The sequence below is a fragment of the Arachis hypogaea genome, chromosome 17 (assembly GCF_003086295.3).
Source record: "Arachis hypogaea cultivar Tifrunner chromosome 17, arahy.Tifrunner.gnm2.J5K5, whole genome shotgun sequence".
Taxonomy (NCBI): Eukaryota; Viridiplantae; Streptophyta; class Magnoliopsida; order Fabales; family Fabaceae; genus Arachis; species Arachis hypogaea.
This window is the reverse complement of record NC_092052.1, coordinates 37,327,787-37,350,145: the sequence shown is the minus strand read 5'-3', so window position 1 is coordinate 37,350,145 and position 22,359 is coordinate 37,327,787. Positions and strand designations below refer to the sequence as shown.

The 22,359-nt window shown below is 30.6% G+C and overlaps 3 protein-coding genes across 4 annotated transcripts; all 3 read left to right on the top strand.

The window, feature by feature from the left end:
• Nucleotides 1-4,180: 4,180 nt before the first annotated feature.
• On the top strand, nt 4,181-5,434 carry LOC140180579 (uncharacterized). The gene is made up of 3 exons (XM_072221820.1): nt 4,181-4,554; nt 4,732-4,890; nt 4,978-5,434. The coding sequence occupies exons 1-3, from the start codon at nt 4,181-4,183 to the stop codon at nt 5,432-5,434; spliced, it is 990 nt and encodes a 329-aa protein (XP_072077921.1).
• A 3,895-nt stretch (nt 5,435-9,329) lies between these two features.
• Nucleotides 9,330-14,174, top strand: LOC112766620 (protein JASON). 2 transcript variants are annotated; one of them, XM_025812517.3, is made up of 8 exons: nt 9,330-9,867; nt 10,308-10,356; nt 10,496-10,575; nt 11,781-11,986; nt 12,790-12,872; nt 12,990-13,390; nt 13,483-13,565; nt 13,846-14,174. In XM_025812517.3, exons 1-8 carry the CDS (start codon nt 9,706-9,708, stop codon nt 13,952-13,954), a joined length of 1,173 nt encoding a protein of 390 aa, XP_025668302.1. In that variant the 5' UTR covers nt 9,330-9,705; the 3' UTR covers nt 13,955-14,174. The 2 variants fall into 2 exon arrangements, with proteins under 2 accessions (XP_025668302.1, XP_025668303.1); XM_025812518.3 differs by having other exon boundaries at nt 9,459-9,867; nt 13,071-13,390.
• A 2,763-nt stretch (nt 14,175-16,937) lies between these two features.
• Nucleotides 16,938-20,159, top strand: LOC112767223 (pentatricopeptide repeat-containing protein At4g14850-like). The gene is made up of 2 exons (XM_025813110.2): nt 16,938-19,447; nt 19,573-20,159. Exons 1-2 carry the CDS (start codon nt 17,853-17,855, stop codon nt 20,036-20,038), a joined length of 2,061 nt encoding a protein of 686 aa, XP_025668895.1. The 5' UTR covers nt 16,938-17,852; the 3' UTR covers nt 20,039-20,159.
• Nucleotides 20,160-22,359: the final 2,200 nt, after the last annotated feature.

Below are 22,359 nucleotides of genomic sequence, written 5' to 3'. Positions count from 1 at the left end.
TAAAAGAGAAGATAAAGCCCAATAAGCTAAATGAGGACGACAAAAAGTCAAAGAGTTATTAAAATTTAAATTTATTTAACTATATTTAAATTTGATTTGTTGTTAGGATTTGTCCAAAAAATTTGATTTTTAATTTATTTAGTAGTACTTTTATAAATTTAAAATTTAAATTAAATATGATCTAATTTAATAAGATCAAATTTGATTTAAATTAATTAGAATTAATTTTGGAGTTATATCTTTTATTTAATTTTAGATTTTATAAATTTATTCTAGAAAGATTTAATCCACATTTAGACTGATGCGTTAGGAAGTTGTTTAAATACTTTTGTGAGAAATTTGAATAGTTTCTTATGAATAAATTTTATGGTGCCTATGATGCACAAATTTTTTGTATTCAAGTGAGGTGAGTGATTTGCTTTACTTGTTGCATAAAGAAATTGAAAGATCCAGCTTAAAGTAACTCTTAGTATTAGTTATTATACTTTCATCCCTTTAATTGAGGTTGTCAAGGACAAGTTTTTTGAAAGTCTAATAGGAAAAACTCATTGGTAACCTAAGTCGCTAAGAATAGGTTTCTTAGATGTCTAGTAGAAAAACAGTATCCAACTATCCTTTTAACTTAATCTTTTTGTTTTCATAGTATCTTTTGTTCCTTTTTTTTTTTCCTTATCATTCTAGTAGGAAAACACTATCCAAATATCATTTTATCTTAATCTTTTTATTTTTGTGGTGTCTTTGATTCCTCTTTTTTTAATCACTCTAGATGAGGCTCCGGTGAAAACTCCAGCTGAGGCGAGGGTAGATGTTGAGGAACATCCGAGTGTGGCTCAGCAAGAGAAAACTCATACGATGAATTAAAGTCCAAAGAAAATAGCAAAGAGCGAAAAAGACATGATCAGTTAGAGTCTTCATCTGATGCGAATACGAGTTTCACCTCAGATGATTGTATCTCCATTATATGGTCTCTGCAAGGGAATAACTCTAGCAAGACAACGTACTTCAGCATCAATTACATATGTAAGAACAGTTAAAAAAGGAGTGAAAATCTACTATTTTTAAGCAGAGTACCAATGGAGGAAGACAGATCGTATATTAGACCTAGGGTAAATCTCTATATTAGAAGAGTGACAGATATACTAGTCTGACCTTAAGGTTATAGTCTCAGTCTGTTTATATCTAATGTTGTTTATATCTAATGTTATAGTCTACCAGAACAAGCAAGCAGTAATAACAAGAAAGTACAAACAAGTCACATAGCACAATAATAGAGAATAAACGTAGAATACAACCACAGTAAATATACGATAAATAATATGATGCATGTTTGTTCTAAGTAGACCATGAGCTCATTCTGCGTAAGCTTCAGTTGATTATCTGCAACTTGACATTACCTGAGATCAGACCTAGATATGACTTTCATTGTACCTGTTAAATATACATATTAGGATGGACAAAATTATAACGAATCTAGCCCAACATTTAACAACTGATGCAAAGCTTGATGCCATGATATTCATATAATGAGAAACAATATGCATTTAAATATCACTCAATAATTTTAAGAATTCTACCCTTATCATTTAAGCTTTAAGCTCGTAAGGTCTATAACTTTGTATTAATTTTTTTTTTTATGGATTCGTTAGTGAGCACGAGTTAACTTAGTGAACCCAAAAGTGATTTTGACTCTAAACATATGTTTACAGGAAGCTAAAAATTCTAACTTCTGCGTTCACGTTGGGGAAGGCTAATTACAATTGAGAAATTAAATAAGAAAATTATTTCTCTTCTACCAATCCTATCCTTCATTTCTTCTATAAAAATGATGTAAGTAACCATATAATTTTTACAATAGTTCTTTGTATATGTTTTTGGTCCCAATTTTTTTTTCATCAAAATCTTTCAGATTTGTTACAATCATTGCCAAGATAAATATTTTAATTTTTTTTATTATTTTTAGTACTCTCTTTCATATTTTGATTTTTATATTTTTTATTGTATTTTTTTATTTATATATAAATATTTTTTATATTATTTTTTGTATTCTGATATTATTTTTTTAGTGTTTTGATGTCATATATTTTTATTGTATTTTTTATTCATATGACAACTATTATTGATATAAATTCTTATTTTTATTAATTTTTATAATATTTTTATTATTTTTTATTTGTATAAATTATTTTTTCTATCTTTTATTGTACTATATTTATGTTGTGTATAAAATTTTTTATTTTTTTATTTTATTTTATTCATATGAATTTTATTTACTTCTTATTGTAATTTTTTTGTTCATATGATATATGTTGTTAGTTACAATTATTATATTTTATGTTTGTACGAAATTTTTTTGTTTTTGTTATTTTTATTGTACTTCTTATTGTACTTTATTTTCGTTTTTATTATATACTAATTATAAAAATTTATAGTCCAAAATGATACTAAATTAAAAAATAGTAACGGTACTAAAATAATATAGAACATTTTCTTTTTGTTTGACATTATAAAATGTATAGTACTCTTTTTAGTGTTTTTATGTATTAAAATATATTTTATCAACTTTTAATGTTACTTTAATTTAGCAAGTAAATATTAATTTTATTATAAAATAAATTAATAAGATTTATTCAAATATCTAAAGTAAAATGATAGGATAATATAAAAAATTATTTAAATTGATGTCTCTTTTAGTAATTTTTCATCTAAAAGTAATTTTGAGTAGTATAATCCAAATAACATTTATTTTATTATAATCCATTTTGATATAAAGATTGCCAAACATAAATCACATTAACACAAACTTACTTTTTATCAAAATAAATTTACAAAATCACTTTTATACAAATTTTCGTTTGGAAACTATAATCTAAACACACGCATAACCTGAGATTAGACCTAGATATGATTTTCATTGTACCTATTAAACATACATATTAGGATGGACAAAATTATAACGAATCTAGCCCGCCATTTAACAATTGGTGCAAAGCTTGATGCCATGATATTCATATAATGAGAAACAATATGCATTTAAATATCACTCAACAATTTTAAGAATTTTACCCTTATCATTTAAGGGTTAAGCTGGTAAGGTCTATAACTTGTATTAATTTTTTTTTAATGGATTCGTTAGTGATCACGAGTTAACTAAATGTTCTCCAGTCCAACAAAGAGGTTCTCTATCGCTCTTAGAGGGAGATAGACTTCCACGACAAAAATCACGATGGTTTCGTCTCTTTCTCCAAGTACGAACCTCCTACTTAGGTTCACAATTTAGGTTTATCTTCTCCTCTCAATCTATGATCTTTTTGTTAGTTCACTATGAATAAATGCTTGTGAATCTAATATAATAGCAATATGTTGTAAATTTATGGTAGATGCTATTTTTGTTTTTGATTGGTTTATTATTATTATTTGAGCATATTATTTTTTTGTTTATCAGGTAACAATTTTTTTTGGAAAGAAAGATAATTTAGAGAGAGAGAATGATAATAATAACAGTAAAAGAAAAATAATTCAGAATTTTTAGATAATTTTTAAAAATTTGAATAATTTTATTGTATAAAGTCTATTTTTTATGGATATAACTTTAATTTTATTATTGAAGGGTATTTACAAATTTGATTAATTAATATTATTAATATTATTGATATTAATATTAATATTATTAATAAACGGTTACTAACCGTTTAGTACCATTTGGTTGAAGGGACACAACCTTTTAAGGATTGTGTATGTTCAAAACATTGTGTCTATTGGCTAAAGGGACACAACTCTTTAAGAGTTGTGTATATTCAAAACATTGTATCTATTGGCAATAGAAAAGACACAACCATTTGTATACGTAACCAATCATAATTGCTATGTGCAATATGTATAAATAAGTCCTTGTTCACTATTTCAGATATGACGTACTAAGTGTACAAATTACTCAACCATTAAGAGATTTTCTTTGTTCAAGAGAGTTGAGAATTTCTTACTATTGCTAATTAAGAAATTCTTAGGTTTCATTGTATACTGGGAGAGTATTGTCATTAACCCTATAGCAACTAAGTGTGGGGACAAATATCTCTCTAAAGAAAGCGATCTAATCGTGCCTTGAAACCACTACATAAATATAAGATTTTGTCATCTTACCATCTTCATATACCCAACAATTTTAGAGAGATATTTGTTGAAGATGGCACAAGATCAAAACACCACGTTCAAGGTCATGAATCAAGAGTTTGTCAAGTTAGATCGCTTTGATGGAACGAACTTCAACCGTTGGAAAGACAAGATGATGTTTCTTCTTTCGATTCTCAATCTTGCATATGTGATTGACCCAAAGACTACACCAATTGCCGATGCCGCTGAAAACGTCACACCGGAAGAGAAAGAAAAGATCGTTCAATTGAAGAAGAAACGTGATGAAGATACTTTCGCATGTCGAGGTCATATCCTCAACACTTTATCCGACCGACTCTATGATCTCTACATGTCAATTCAATCGCCATTAGAGATTTGGAAGTCTTTGGAAGAAAAGTACAATACCGAACAACAAGGAACAGATAAGTTTATCATGATGAAATATTTTGAATTTATTATTAATGATACTATGCCTGTCATGGATCAAATTCATGAATTACAAATCCTTGTAAGTAGACTTCGTGATCTACAAGTGGTGATCCCTGAATCATTACAAGTTGGAGCAATTATTTTAAAATTGCCTTCATCTTGGAATGGTTATAGGAAGAAACTTTTACATCTTGGTGAGGACTTCACTATTGAGAAATTACTAAGGCATATACGTATAGAGGAGGAAACTCGAAAACGTGATGCTGTGTATCTTTCTCAAAGTTCTAAAGTGAATCATATTGATGAAAATAACATCAATAAGAAGAAAAGAAAGTTCTCTAAAGATTCAAAGCAAGATAAGAAGAGACAAAGAGAGTGTTATCATTGTCACAAGAAATGACACTATATCAAAGAATGTAGACTTCTGAAAAAGGAAGCATCAAAGACCAACTTAGTGGAAGAGAAGGATCTAATTGCTATGGTTGTAGAAAAAGTACAAAACATGCATATTGGCATGGTTACAGAAGTCAACATAGCAACACAAGGAAAATCACTTGAGTGGTGGTTAGATTCTGGGGCTACTGTTCGCATTTGCAATTATCGCAACCAATTGAAAACATATGAAGAAGTGAACAATAGAGAAGTCTTGATGGGCAATGATAACTCAGCCAAAGTTTGTGGTCAAGGAAGTGTGGAATTAAATTTTACATCTGGAAAGAAATTAAGTTTAATAAATGTACTTCATGTTCCAGATTTGAGAAAAAATTTAGTTTATGTTAGTCTCTTGTGTAAGAAAGGATTCAAAGTTGTAATGAAATCCGATAAAGTGATCTTGCTTAAGAATGATGTATTCATAGGAAAAAGGATATTGTACTGAAGGCATGTTTAAACTTAGTATTAATAAAGTGAATGTTTCTTTGTATGTTGTTGATTCTTGTGATTTATGGCATAGTAGATTAGCACACTTAAATTACAAATCAATTGAATATATGCAAAAGAATAACTATATTGATCTTAGTAACAAAGATTTTAATAAGAAATGTGATATTTGCATACAATCTAAAATTACTAAGAAACCTTTTCCTAAGGTTGAAAGAAATACACATTTATTAGAATTGATTCATAGTGATTTGTGAACTAAATGGCAATATTACTAGAGGAGGAAAAAGATACTTTATAACCTTCATTGATGATTGTTCTAGATTTACTTATGTGTATTTGCTTAGAAATAAAGATGAAGCTTTTGAAATGTTTAAGAAATATAAAATGGAAGTAGAAAATATGCATAATAAGAAAATAAAAGTTTTTCGTAGTGATCGAGGTGGAGAATAATTTTCTAATGAATTTGATCACTTTTGTGAATTACATGGTATTGTGCATGAATCTTCCGCTCCATATACTCCGCAACAAAATGGTTTGGCGGAAAGGAAAAACCGTACCTTAGTGGATATGGTTAATTCAATGTTACTAAATGCAAAATTGCCTTACAATTTGTGGGGTGAAGCATTATTGACATCATGTCATATCCATAATAGGATACCATCAAGACATAGAAATGTTTCTCCTTATGAAATTTGGAAAGGAAGGAAACCTAACTTAAATTATCTTAAAGTGTGGGGGTGTTTAGCCTTTTATCGAGTTCCTGATCAAAAGAGAACTAAATTGGGGCCAAGAGCCATAAAAGGGGCTTTTATAGGATATGCTCAAAATTCTAAAGCATATAGAATATTAGACTTAGTGTCTAATGTAGTTGTTGAATCAAGAGAAGTAGAATTTATTGAAAATAAATTTATCAATGATTCAACTTCTAATTTAGAGTATCTCCAAAATGATACTAATATTTCACAAGAAATAAATAATCAAAATAATAAACGTCTAAACGACAAAGAGTTGATTGAACCAAGGAAGAGCTTGAGAGTAAGAAAAGAAAAGGACTTGGGTCCAGATTTTATTTCTTCTCAGGCTATCACCTTTTTGGTAGAAGGAACTAGGAATTCTGTAACAAACAAGATTCCTATTGTGATGAACATAGAGGGTGATCCTCAAACGTTCAAAGAGGCTATGGCTTCAAGGGATTCTGCTTTTTGGAAAGAAGCAATAAATGATGAAATGGACTCAATATTATCTAACGATACTTGGGTCTTGGTTGATTTGCCTCCAGGATCAAAGCCTATAGGATGTAAGTGGGTATTTAGAAGAAAGTATAACACTGATGGTTCATTACAAACCTTTAAAGCAAGGTTAGTGGCCAAGGGGTTTAGACAACAAGAAGGTCTAGACTATTTTGATACCTACGCACCTGTGGCAAGAATGACTTCCATTAGGGCTCTTATAGCATTAGCATCCATACATAAGCTTCATATACATCAAATGGATGTTAAAACGACTTTTTTAAATGGAGATCTTAATGAAGAAATTTATATGGAGCAACCGGAAGGCTATGTGCTACCCGGAAATGAAAAGAAAGTTTGCAAATTAATTAAGTCTTTGTATGGGCTAAAACAAGCGCCTAAACAATGGCATGAGAAGTTTGATTCAGTGGTGTTATCAAATGGTTTCTCACATAATAGTGCGGATAAATGTATTTACTCAAAATTTACTAAAGATTATGGAGTAATTATTTGTTTATATGTTGATGATATGTTAATCATCGGAACAAATTTAGAAGGAATTCGTATAACGAAAGAGTATTTAACTTCTAAATTCAAGATGAATGATTTGAATGAAGTTGATACAATATTAGGCATAAAGGTACATAAGAATGAAGTTGGCTTTACTTTAAGTCAATCTCATTGTATTAAAAAGGTATTGGAAAAGTTTGATCATCTCACAATTAAAGAATCCAATACGCCGTATGATCCTAATCTTAAATTAGAAGGAAACATGGGAAGACCTATAGCACAATTAGAATATGCTAGTGCTATAGGAAGTTTAATGTATGTGTATGCAATGCATTATACTAGACCTGATATAGCATTTGCTGTGTGCAAATTATCAAGGTTTACAGGAAAGCCTAGCAATCAACATTGGAAAGCTATAACAAGAGTTCTTGGTTATCTCAAGAAAACCATAAACTTGGGATTACATTATAGTGATTATCCCGCAGTTTTAGAAGGTTATTCCGACGCAAGTTGGATTACAAATCTTAGTGATAACAAATCCACTTCAGGATGGATTTTCACCATAGGTGGTGGAGCAATAAGTTGGGCCTCAAAGAAACAAACATGTATTACACATTCTACTATGGAGGCTGAGTTTGTAGCTTTATCAGCCGCAAGTAAAGAAGCGGAATGGTTAAGAAATTTGTTATATGATATAAAGCTGTGGTCACAGCAAACGACAGCCATTTCAATCTTCTGTGATAGTGAATCAACCATGTCTCGAGCATATAACAAGGTTTATAATGGAAAGTCTAGACATATAAGTTTGAGACATGAGTTTGTGAGGCAACTAATAGATGATGGTGTAATTACCATTACTTATATAAGATCTCAAGGAAATTTAGCAGACCCTTTGACTAAAGGTTTGTCAAGGGATAAAATCAAAGAAACTACTGCTAAAATGGGATTAAAACCTATTATTGCTAAATGATGGGAACCCAACCTTATTCTAGTAGACCACTAGTTTCAAGGTTTAATGGGTAATAACAAGTTATTTAGCAATTGGAGCACTAAGATATAGAATTTAGTGCTATTTATAATAAATTAGGAGGGTGAGTTTAAACTCTTAATGGAATGATAATATTATCTATCAAAAGATTCCACCTATATGAATATAAGAGTGGTGCCGCTCTAATCGAGAATTTTAGAGGTTTTATTCTCGTAAATATTCATGAAACCAGGATGAGCACAAGGCCATATAAGTGCTTAAAATTGTAAACTCTTGAACTTGGAGGGTATAAGTAATGTGTGTGATTTTTGGTACTAGCATATGGAGTATAGGTTTAATCGATTAGACACCTATTACTTCGTTAGAACTTTAAAATTTACACTAAAAGAATGTTTAATCTTAGTGACACATTCTTTATGCATATACTTGTATGATATTTAAATTTTGTAAATAGTAGGGGATTGAAGGGTATTTACAAATTTGATTAATTAATATTATTAATATTATTGATATTAATATTAATATTATTAATAAACGGTTACTAACCGTTTAGTACCATTTGGTTGAAGGGACACAACCTTTTAAGGATTGTGTATGTTCAAAACATTGTGTCTATTGGCTAAAGAGACACAACTCTTTAAGAGTTGTGTATATTCAAAACATTGTATCTATTGGCAATAGAAAAGACACAACCATTTGTATACGTAACCAATCATAATTGCTATGTGCAATATGTATAAATAAGTCCTTGTTCACTATTTCAGATATGACGTACTAAGTGTACAAATTACTCAACCATTAAGAGATTTTCCTTGTTCAAGAGAGTTGAGAATTTCTTACTATTGCTAATTAAGAAATTCTTAGGTTTCATTGTATACTGGGAGAGTATTATCATTAACCCTATAGCAACTAAGTGTGGGGACAAATATCTCTTTAAAAAAAGCGATCTAATTGTGTCTTGAAACCACTACATAAATATAAGATTTTGTCATCTTACGATCTTCATATACCCAACAATTATTTCATAAATAAATTTGTCAGCAAGTAGAAATAGTAGTTTAGTGGAAAAAAAAATAAAAATACTAGTTTTATCTAATTTTATAAGCACATGAGTAAATGCCTATTTTCGAGTTAAAAACATTCGCGTTAAGACAGGGATCTCGGTCTCGGTCACAATCATCGATTCAATGTTAGCAACGCGCCTTCGCTAATTTGAACCCACCTAGTCACCTACTCTCCAAAAACTGCTACGTGTCGCGATATATGAGCGCGTCCCACCGTAGCAATGATCCGCGCGTAGGAAAAAGATACCCCAAGCGTGTGCCTGAAATATGAATTCCATTCCTTCCCTCTCCCTCCTTCCTCATCATACTTCACTGTTAGTTCAAATTTCAAAATCCACTCCTCACTCTTCCCTTCTCTCTCTCTCACACTCTCTTGCTTCCTTCCTTATCAATTTACACTCTATTTTTTTTAAAAGAAATAATTAGAGAAAAATAGAGAAAAGGAACGTTATAATTACTGGTTCTTCTGCATGATATGCGCTGGTTAGGTCTGATTCTGAGGTTCGTGTTCCGATCCTTCTACCGCGCCACCATGGGTAGCTTCTTTTCTTGCTTTAGAGGCCGTGACAATCGTCACCTTCCCACTACTGCCACCGCCGCCACCACCGCAGCGCTTTCTCGTCAGTCCAAAACCAACGTAACCAGTCCTAACCTTTTTTTTTTTTTTATTAAAAAACACTTATTTTTGTCTTCTATATTGTTAATTGTTACGAATGTATTGGAATTTTTTGGAAATATCTTATTGTTGTTGGAGGATTTGCAAATGGTTGAAAATTGTTGACATACATAAGCTGAATTTTGAATGATTAATTTGTCAGAGTTTCTGGTAAAGCTGTTTGATTTTCAATGAATTTTAATGCTGGGTTAATACTTTAGCTTGGTCTCTAGGTTTATGCACGAGTCCCCCTTTTAGTCCATGTAGCAGGTTAAATGAGTCAAAAAGATCAAGGGATCAAGTTGACTAATGTTTTTTATTCATAGGAACTATTTGGACTCATTAACACCAGACCAAAGTAAGCATTAACTCTTTTAATTTTGCTTTTGATCAAGGTTCTAATTTTGTTGTGTGTAAACCAGGATGCTGTGGTCTCTCGAAATCGGCTGTCTACTTTGTTTCTCTCTGAAGGTAATTAATTCTTTTGTTTCTGTTTTTTAATGATACTTTTATGGCTTTTATTTTTTCTATTTTGTTGAATTGATGTTTACCATTATGAGCATATGGCCTCTTATTTCAATGTGTACTCTGCTCTTAATTTTTTGAAAAGTAAGAGAAGAATCTGCTTGCAATGAGGGGAAGAGTTTTGGCACAGGAGCTCAGATTCATGACAAGGGACATAAGGATGAGGTGTGCATTATGACAGTTCTTACATGTTTAGCAGTATGGATTATGGAATAAGGAATATATATTGGCATGTAGTTTATTTTTCATACTATAGGAAATGCTTCAAGATAAGTCGCTGAAGCTGTTAGCTGGTGTATGCTTTTTCTTTCTACTAAGCTTGCAATTAGAGTTAGTTCTAGTTTCTGGACAATGGAGAGCATGTTTCATAGATGAAATGATTAGTGAAAAACTAAATGTGGGAAACAACTAGTAGCAGTTAGTCTCATATTTGAAAACAATCGACAATAGCCACAATTAGGACTTCAAGCTTGCTGCTTCTTCTTTTTATTTTTAATAAAAAAGAATAAATTTAAAAACAAAAATTGATTGTGTCTCTGTTTATAGGGAGGAACTTAGATCCCAGAACTCTTGGAATACTCTCATTTTATGTTCAACTGTACCCTATTTTCCTGTTGTTTCATATTTTATATTCTAAGAGGATTTTATATTGGATTGTGTATTTTGAAATGTCACAACCTCGGAATCTACAGTTGTTGACTTGTAGTTTAGCAGGGTAACCTGTATAGTTTGAGATCACCAAAAATGGTGGTATCATAACTGATTAGGCCTCGCTCACTCCAAAAGCTAGCTCAAGAAGTGAGGGATGTTCCTCATTTATAAACATTCTAGAGAAGTATCCTTGATAGATGTAGGACTTGCAATAGTGGCATATATGAAAATGGTCTTTCAAGATAACGACCTCTATCACATTTGAGCCTTTTGTCATTTCTAATTCTAGCAACTGCAATTTCTATGAAGTGTTTAGTATTTTCAAGATATAATGGATGGAAAGAACTGCAATATTGTTAGAAATCCAACCCCAAACCTTTCTCAATTGTAGATATTCTTCTGTTAATGTTTTTCTACTTTTTTTAGAGGATAAATTTCTCTACAATAGCGCGTAAGCCTTGTTCTACTAGATAACAAATTTGTAGATAGCATGTAAGCTGGTTCATTGGATACTTATCACATTTGTAGATAGTCAAGTGTATGCAGTCTTGGGCATAGAAACCTTGGTAGTATAATGATTGAAGTTTATGTTCTCATTACTATTTGTAGAAATTTTGAAAAACACTTAGAACACTATTTAATTTTTGGCTCTCTCTCTTAAGATTGGTGCTTGTAGATAAAATTTTTTTCGTATAATTACATGAACCCTTTTTCGACAGGCCATGTTTCTCAAAGCATCTGAGAAGCTGAAAGTATCACCTTCCTGTGGCAAAGATTCTGAGCCTTCAAGGTTTCATTCTTGGCGTCCCAACACGTCAGCCGATAAAGTTCGGCTAGATAATCAACCATTCAACCCCCCAACTCCCAAGAAATGTTCTGAAGATTGGGGGAAAAGAACAGATTCTTTAGAGCAAACACCAAGCAGGTTGTTCATCTATTTATATTTTGAATTTTTTTATGCTCACGTCTTATAGTGAATGTGGAATAACCACATTTTTGTCTATTTCATAGGAGATCGATATTCCGTTTTTTAATCTTGAGAACAGCAGGAGCTTACTTTACATTTACTATGTAGTAAAGGATTTTCTCTGAATGTCAAAATTATACATTTGATTTCCAAAATTAAGAGTGTATTCGGATAAAGAATTTAAAAAGAGAGAATGCATTTTTTAAGAGTATTTTAAATCCTTTAATTAGAAATTATTTGTTCTGATATTAATAAAATCAATTTTACAAATCAGAAGCACTTTTATGGGGTATTTTGTTTAGTTCACAACAAAGAATTTAGAATACCCCCATAAGATAGGGAATTTCTCCCATTTCCTTCCTTGTTTTCTTCTTTTAAAACTTGATGGATAGTAAAAAGGAAATAATTTGCCATCAAATTTGGAAATATATATATATAGGATTTCATCTTTTCTTGTTGTGCATATAAACAAGATATTTTAAAATGGTGAATCTTATGGCTGGCTATGACAACACTTAAAAAGTATAGTTTAAATTAAGGTCATACTTTTATATTATCTGGTAGCATTTTTAATTTAATCACACTTTTTTTTTTTAATTTAAAAGGTTGAAGGTCTTCAACAGAGGTGTTGCCAAAATTACATGTAATTGAATTATGGCAATTTAGTTACATATCACTTTAAATTCTTCAAAATTTTAGAATGCTCTATTGAAAAAACACACCAAGATTTTTCTCGAAAGTTAATTTCCTTTCTTTTGCAGCTGTATCTCCAATACACAAAATACTAGACGTGACTCTCTTGATTCTAGTGAAGGAAGCAAGACAGGGAACCTTCATGCTTCAGGTATGACTAAGAAAACAACTTCTTGAATGTGAAACAAGTGTGTACATTTTGAATGTGAAATTGAATCATCAACCTATGATACATTTGATTGTGGTGTATGGCATATGATGAAAACAGAACCCCCAAATAAGGAGGGTGAATATAAATTATCACCTTATCCCATCCCTTTGAAGCTACCTGATGAAATGCAAACACCAGGAACTGTCTTTGAGACAGCTCAGTCGCAATTTCGGTATCCCAAGCAGGCAGAGAATGAAAAATCAAAGAAAGTCTTGAATGAAAATGAATCAAAGGTGGAAGAAAGCTTGTCTTCATGGCTGAAGCCGGCGTCCGTAATTCTAGAGGAGAGAAACAAGAGAATGGAAATGGCGAATAGTCATATTCGCAAAGCTCCATCTGATAGGCCTATCATTGGAATGGTTGCTGCGCATTGGACCGAAGACGAGGAATCTCATTTCCCTCCTCCTAAGTGGTGGGATGGTAATGGGATACCAAACTCAACCAATAAGTACAAGGAAGTATGACTTATATTATCAACATTTTTTTCTTTTCCTATTTGAGTTTTAAAGCTTGATATTGCTCCTGATTTTGCTGATTTTTCACTTTTCAGGATCAGAAAGTGAACTGGCATGCAACGCCATTTGAAGAAAGGTTGGAGAAAGCGTTGTCCGAGGAGAGTTCCATATCTCAAAGGTATGCTTATTGGTGAAAACTCAAGTGCTGTCAACTTCACGTGAAGTTAATAGCTGTGAGCCGTTAAATAATTTGAATGATTTGACTAAATTTTTATCTAACGGCTCTCAGTTGTCAACTTCACGTCAAGTTGGTTGCACCTGAGTTTCTACCCTGCTTATTCAGTTATGCTAACATCGAAGTTATTATGACAAAAATTAATTTATACCTTGCTTAAATCATTGACAAAAATTCTTATGTAGTTGAAAATAGTTGATTATAATGTTATTTGGAATTGCAGGAAGGATTTTTGTGTAAAACCAATTGCTTTTAATGAGAATGAAGAAAATGACACAGCAGTGTCTCAGTTTCAGTCATCACCGCATCCTCAATCCGTTGTGTCATTCTAATCATTTAGAGTTGTCAATCAAATAGTGTTCTATTCTTGTGTTTGGCATTTGAGGAATGGAAACTGAATATACCTGGTTCAACATGTTGATTGGTTGGAACAAGCAATTGGTTATACAAATTTTTATAGTAACATGAAATTGTCAAGCGCCTCCTCTGCTTGCATTGTACATAAGTCATGAGAATTATTGCGTTATATAATGGATATTTGAAATTTGCTAATGGTGGCATAGAAATCAAATTTATCAAAATACTAACAAATGTTTAATCAACACAAAGAAATTTAAGAAATCTAAAATTAATAAAATAACTTAACTTTGTAAAAATAGAATACAAAAATATTAGAAAATAAATTTATAATTGACCACAAACAAATAACAAAAATAAAATTTTAAAATTATTTTGGATTAATCAATACTCTTGAATTTGAAAATGGATTTTTTCAATTTTTTTTCAATTATTTGTTTAAGTGTGATTTTTTATTTTACACTCTTTAAGTGAGATTAAGAAAAAGCATGTGAGAAAAGATATTAAATAGTGAGAGATTATATTTTATCAAATAATTGAAAAAAAAAAAGTGAGGGGATCCACTCTCTTTGAATATTTGTGATAATCCTTAAGTCAAACTTTAATTAGCTTAACAATATGTATACATTTTATAGGATTATTTCACTTGATTTTTGTTAATTTCGACAGAGTGTCAAAATCAAACTGTATTAAAATACTTGTGACAAATTTTAGCAAATAAAACCATAATCGTAATAAATAACGTACAAGAAAATAAAGTTTAAAATGGAAAGGAGGTAAAACTTGGAAATAAAATACTTAGAAGAAAAAGGAATTAAAAATAAAATAACGTAATGATACGAAAGTAAAACAAATGGGAAGTTGAAAAACAAACCAGAACTTTAAATAACAAAAGCAAATAAAATTGAAGTTTAAAAGAAATTAAAATACTTGAAAAGAAAGGAAAAGCAATAAAATAAATTAAAACTAAAAGAAAAATAAAAGAAATAAATGAAAAGTTTACTCCAAATACTCCTATAGCGTTAATGTGACTTGAATTATATCATCAATCATATAATGTCAAATTACTACCTTTACAATTTATTTTTATATTTATATTTTATAAAAATCCCATTGCTCAGTTAGCACAATAATTAATTAATCAATCATGCATTTTTAATTTATGTGGCAATTTTAAAATATCAAAATTCACTATGTTTAACTAAGAAAAAACAAATTAATATAACTTGGTTGTTTATAAAAAAAATTAAGATGATACAAATTAGCCTCAAACATTATAAATATCATTTTGTTATTTTTTTTCTTTTTACTTACATCACAGGATACATTTATTAAATCTTTAACATTATATACTTATCTTAAGTTAATATACAGTAGACAAAAATATATTCGATGTTTGTAAAGAAACATATAAATATTAGTTGCACCATGAAAATTGAATTCAATGATTTAACTAAAAAATTAGTTAAATAGTATTGATGATGCATATTATTTGTCTAAAAAATATTGAGTGCTTTTTTAAAATTATATAACTGAAAAAATTTACAAAATCATAATAAAAATATTATAAATTAATTAAAATTATATATAACTTTTTATCCGAATAATTAATACTGGAATTGTAAAATTATGCAATAATAAATATTTTTGATAAGTGCTTCTTAATATATTAAATTATATAGTTTAATAAACAAAAGACTAATTATTTATAGTTATATTTTAAGTTATTATACAAAAAAAAAAATAAAAGAATGATACAAACTCTTGTTTTTAACTTGTGAAGTCTTAAATTTTTATTACTAATGATGTTAGTTATATTTTAATATCTTTAAACAAATATTTTTAGTTATATTTTAATATTTTTATACAAATTATATAATCCTAAAATTTATTTTTAATTGGTACCAATAAATTTTTTTGAATTGGAATTCAATCTATCTTAAATGTTAATAAATCGTACAAATTTTATTTATTTTTCCTCAAGATCTAAATAAATAGACCATTCTCATGCTTTGTTCCAATGCTCGATGTTAATGCTTTGTTCCAATGTTAATAACCCCTGACCTATAGATGAGAGAAGAAGAGACCTTTTTCAATTGGTGGCAACGAGTCTTATCCTGGACAGCGGCTCAATTCGACGGTAGACAAAAGACCCTCCTCATAGCGGCGCTGTGTTATAGCACATGGAAAGCGAGGAATTGGTGTATTTTTGAGAACGTAATAAGCCTGTCACTAGAGATAATGAAAGAAGCAAGCAATTTAGTGCGTGAACTCGTGAGCCATACCTGATAAATGCTGCTAATTTTCTTTACTCTTACTTTACTCTTTTCTAAACTCAGTCACAGTTGGTGATATATGGGAATACCCAATCCTTTTGTATTTCCTTATGGAAACACTTTTATTTTATATTAATAAAATAACATTTATTTTAAAAAAAAATAAATAGACCATTGAAAATAAATTATTAAAGAGAGAGCAAAAATTAAATTATGCTATGATATTAATCACTTTTAAGCCTAAAAGAGATCACATTGGCTTTTTCGAAAATTATAGTGTTTGTTAAAGTTTATTAGCCTTAGTTCAAACTTGATGTATAGTATATATGGGATCCTTTCTAAGATTGTTTAGTCACTTAAAAAAAATTAAATTATTGAATAGCTATGATTTTATGAGATTAAAATATTTATATAAAATAATTGAAAGGGATTAAAAAGAAAGTTTTTCACTTTTTTGGTATAATGCAACATCCATACATATGAGTTGGCATAAAATAGATCTTATTTGTTAATAAATAGTTATTGATATATACAAGATTTACCTCCGTAAAATTAATAAATTTAAAATTGATATATCTTTCCTAATTAATTAATGAAGCACAACAAAAAAGTAAAAAAAAAGTCTAAGAAAAAAATATAATAGAGTACAATTGAGTACTCATGATTTTAAACATGTCAAGTTGTTTTTAAAATTTTCATAGGTAAAAAATTATATACATTATAAGTTAACGAAAATTAAGTGATGGTGTCAACAACATCTAGATACATAGCAAAAAAAAAATTATAATTTAAAAACAAATTGAAAAACAACTCATTATTAATAACTGAAAACACCGAAACATAGAAGACAAAATTAAAAAACTTAGAACATATATAACAATCATGAAAATCTTTAGTATAAAATTATATTGTTTTATAATTTAAAAATAATATATATACCTCTCTTTTATATTTATTTTATTTTTCATATAAAAATAATTAATAATAAATAAAAAATAAATTATCTTTTAAAATATAAAAGATTATGTAAAAGAAATTTTAATCCACTGTATCATAAGTATATATGGAAACTACTGTAACAAAAGTAGCTGTAGATGTTGTCAAAAAAAAAGTAGTGGATCAACTCTATATTGTATATATAGTATATAGGGACACTAGTCCTACGGGGGATGGGAACTTACCAGCAGCGGTGAATGCAGGTATCCAAAACATTTATGATATTTTGATTAATAGAAAAATTAATTTTAATTTTTTATCTAAATAAATAAATTAATAGGTAATTTAATTACAAAAATAATATATATAATTTATTTTTTAGTTAATACGTAACAAATATTCACCTATAAATTAATGAATTATAATTCAAATGACATAATCTTTCTACGTTCATTTAGAGATTGCGAGTTAAAGAATTTCTATCTTTAAAAAAAACACATTCATCTATAATTTTCTTGACTTCTTAGATGTTGTATCAGTATCACTCTGAAAAGAAAGTAGAAAAAATGGGGGTGGTACATAGAATGATTAAAAGCAATGAAGGCAACCAACAAAAAAAAATCTTAGTTTGATAAGTTGCATAACACATTAAGTCATTAACATGGTGGTGGTGCAGCATTCGAACTTCCTTGGCAGCTTGCTGGAGTCGCCTGTTGCAAGCCACTGTTCCTTATTTGGTCGTGCTGTCCATGCACAAATTCTCAAGACCCACCACACCCCTCTCCCTTCCTTCCTTTGCAACCATCTAGTCAACATGTACTCCAAACTCGACCATCTTACCTATGCCCAACACGTTCTCTCTCTCACCAACACTCGCACTGTCGTCACTTGGACTTCCCTCATTTCCGGCTGCGTTCGCAATGCCCATTTTGTCTCTGCCCTCCACCACTTCTCTAACATGCGCCGTGAGTGCATTCGCCCCAATGACTTCACTTTCCCGTGCGTCTTTAAAGCTTTGTCTTCTCTGCAGATGCCTATTACTGGGAAACAGGTTCACGCCGCCCTTGCGTTAAAGGGTGGCATGATTTATGATGTCTTTGTTGGGTGCAGTGCCTTCGATATGTACAGTAAAACTGGTCTTCTAATTGATGCTCGCAAGATGTTTGATGAAATGCCTGACAGAAATTTGGCCACATGGAATGCTTATATTTCCAATGCAGTGCTTGATGGAAAGTCTTTGGATGCTATAGGTGCATTCAAGGAGTTACTTTGCCTGAATGGAGAGCCGAATTCGATCACATTCTGTGCATTTCTTAATGCGTGTTCTGACATGTCAAGTTTGGAGCTCGGGCGTCAGTTGCATGCTTTTGTAATTCGTGGTGGATACAGAGAGGATGTCTCTGTTTCGAATGGGCTTGTTGATTTCTATGGAAAGTGTGGGGATATCATATCTGCTGAAATAGTTTTTAGCAGAATTGGGTGGAAGAATGTTGTTTCTTGGTGTTCTATGCTTGCTGCTCTTGTGAAAAACCACGAGGAAGAGAGGGCTTGCATGGTCTTCATGCGAGCTAGGGAAGAAGGTGTTGAACCAACGGATTTCATGATATCAAGTGTGATTAGTGCTTGTGCTGAGCTTGGAGGGCTTGAATTGGGCAGGACAGTACATGCACTCTCTGTCAAAGCATGCGTCGAGGAGAATATATTTGTTGGGAGTACACTTGTTGACATGTATGGAAAATGTGGAAGCATCGAGAATGCAGAGCAAGTCTTTGGTGAAATGCCTACGAGGAACTTGGTAACTTGGAATGCACTGATTGGTGGATATGCGCACCAAGGTGATGTAGACATGGCTTTGCATCTATTTGAGGAGATGACATTGGGTAACTGTGGTATAACACCAAGTTATGTGACATTAGTTTCTATATTATCAGCTTGTAGTAGAGCTGGGGCAGTGGATAGAGGGATGCAGATATTTGAGTCTATGAGAGTGAACTATGGAATTGAACCGGGCTCTGAGCATTATGCGTGTGTTGTGGACCTTTTAGGAAGATCTGGTTTTGTTGAGCGCGCATATGAACTTATAAAAAGAATGCCAATTCATGCCACTATTTCAGTCTGGGGAGCTCTACTTGGGGCTTGTAGGATGCATGGGAAAACAAAGTTAGGAAAAATTGCAGCAGAGAAATTATTTGAGCTTGATCCTGATGATTCTGGCAACTATGTAATACTATCTAACATGCTTGCATTTGCTGGCAGGTAATTGTTTAAGACCATTTTGGCAAAGTCTTCCTTCCTTTAATCACTATATCGAAGAAGTTTTAGTGGAAAATTAATAATTTCACTTCCAATTAATTTAACATTACAATTGGTGCATAATGCAGATGGGAAGATGCTACTCTTATCAAGAAGGAAATGAAAGAGATAGGTATTGAAAAAAACGTTGGCTATAGTTGGATTGCTGTCAAGAACAGAGTTCATGTTTTCCAAGCAAAGGATAATTTTCATGAAAAGAACTCTGAGATTCATGCAATGCTAGATAAGCTAAAAGAGGAGATGAAAAAAGCTGGGTATGTTCCTGACACCAATTTATCGCTTTTTGACTTAGAAGAAGAAGAAAAGGCTTCAGAAGTTTGGTATCACAGTGAAAAGATTGCTCTTGCTTTTGGCCTCATAGCTTTGCCTCTTGGAGTTCCCATACGGATTACAAAAAATCTTAGGATTTGTGCAGATTGTCATAGTGCCATTAAGTTCGTCTCAAGAATTGTTGGTAGAGAAATTATTGTGCGAGATAATAATCGTTTTCATAGGTTTAAGGATGGTTGGTGCTCTTGTAAAAATTATTGGTGATAGTTTTCATACTATGTCGACATAATATACTAATTGAAAATATAAAAAACAAGGGAGAAAATGAAACATAAGCATAGAGGAGTGCTAATTATAAAAGTGAAAAAATATATTTGATGTTTAACTTTGCATAATATATAAGATTAAAATAAACAGTACAACTAGGTATTCTTTAATTATGTAACTTTTTTAATAACTCTTACTTCTAATTATCTATGTATAGTTATGTGATTATTAACCTTATTTTTATAGAAGTTCATCTCTTAATCAATCAAGACATTGATAGTTAGTTTATTAGTTGGTTTATTTTGTTAGACGGAGTATATTTTTGGAAAATCATTTTGTCATGGTAACCTTTTAAGATTTATTCTATTAAAAAATTATATTTTTTTAAAGCCAAATGGTAATTTATGGAAAAGTCTAGGGGTAAGCAACTTTGTTAAATTCTGGCCAGCATGTAACCAACAAAAAAAATGAGATATTGGATAAAATCTCACACTAATCTCACACCATTAAAACCATCATTGATGACTATTTGATGGCTACAAATCACAAAAATTACTGATCCCCTAGCATTCTTCGTAATTTATTATCTTGTATGGAGGATTTTTCACCTATATAAATTATTTAGAAAACAATTTTATTCAAAATTATTAAAGGATTAGAAATATAAAATTTTAGATAAAGTAAAAAAGATATGTACAATATACATATATATTAGAAATATCCATATGTATTCAAGACAAAAGAGATATTTACAATATTTTTTAATTTATAAATTATAAACATTATAAAAATAAATTTTAATTTTGATAAATTATTAATATAAAAAAATTTTACAAATATATTCAATTATATATTATTATGTAAAAAAAGCTTTACTTTTTATTTTCACTATGTGAATAGTTATACAAAAGAATAAATATAATAAAATAATCGTATAAAAACTTTTATATTGCCTTTTTAAGTTAAACTAAAAAAATTAATTGATTATAGATGCTCTTAAATTATAAAAATTATACTTCTCAGGTTTAAGGGTAAATGTTATTTTTATTTTTATATAAGGATCAATGAGAATATATTAATAATAAAAAATTACACTATAATCAAATAAAGCATAAAATGAATAATAAGTACATAATAATAGTTTAAACTAATCACATAAGTAACAAATAATTTTAATTATAAAATACAATCCTCTTACACATCTAAGTCTTTCTAACAATTAAGTTTAAATAAGTTGGTCCAAACTTTTTCCGAGGATGGAGGAGTATAGTAAAGGACAGAAAAGTTCTGAAAAAAAGTATTCTATGGAGGCTAGGCAGCGGTTCAGATATCAGAATAAGAGAAGATTCATGGGTTCGTGATTATCTGACTATTACTCCTAATACAGAGACTAATTCAGAGCACAATCCTACATGAGTTTCAGACCTACTTTTACCAACCAAATCATGGAAATCAGATACTAATACAAGAACTATTTAGACTAGATATTGCAGAGGCAATCATAAACACTGAAATCCAACAAGGTGATGATGAGGTTACCTGGCTAAAGGAGAAAAATGGATACTATTCAGTAGCGTCTGGGTACCAGCTAGCATTCCAATTCTTTCACCCCCACTAGAGTTTCTGCCAGAATAGTGTCAAAATAAGTAACTATGGTATGATATTTGGAGCATCAAATGCCAACCCAAGATAAAAAATTTTCTTTGGAAAATTATGCACAAAGGCCTACCTGTTCAACAAAGGCTAAGTGAAAGACTTCCATTAGTGAGTCCATTATGTCAGCAATGTATCAGGTTCCCTGAAACGGTTGCACATTGCCTCTGGATGTGCACCGACGCTATTGAGGCTTGGAGAATCACTAATCTACCTGTTCCAACTTTAATTGAAGAACCATGGATTTGGTGGAGTGAGCTTGACAAAAATCTGAAATTTGTGAGCAACGCGACGAAGAAGAAAGAATTCGCAGCAAATGTATTATGTCAGATTTGGATTACCCGGAACGAGAAGCTATTCGAGAATAAGAGACGCCGTTGGTTGATGCTGCTCGCCACGCCATGGGAGAAGACCGACACCGTTCTTGACCTTTCTTCCTGGAGATCTCCTTCACTTTTATTCACTTTACCTTTTGATTTTCTCTCCTCTATTGAATTATGTATTATGGCTAAAGTTGGATCGTTCCAACCTTTCTCTTGTTATGCTGTCCTTTTTTGGACCATTCATTTTCATTTAATGAAATGAATTTTATCTTGGAAAAAAAAAGTTGGCCCAAACCCAACAAAAACCACTTTCAATACACACACTATGTATACATGTGCGTT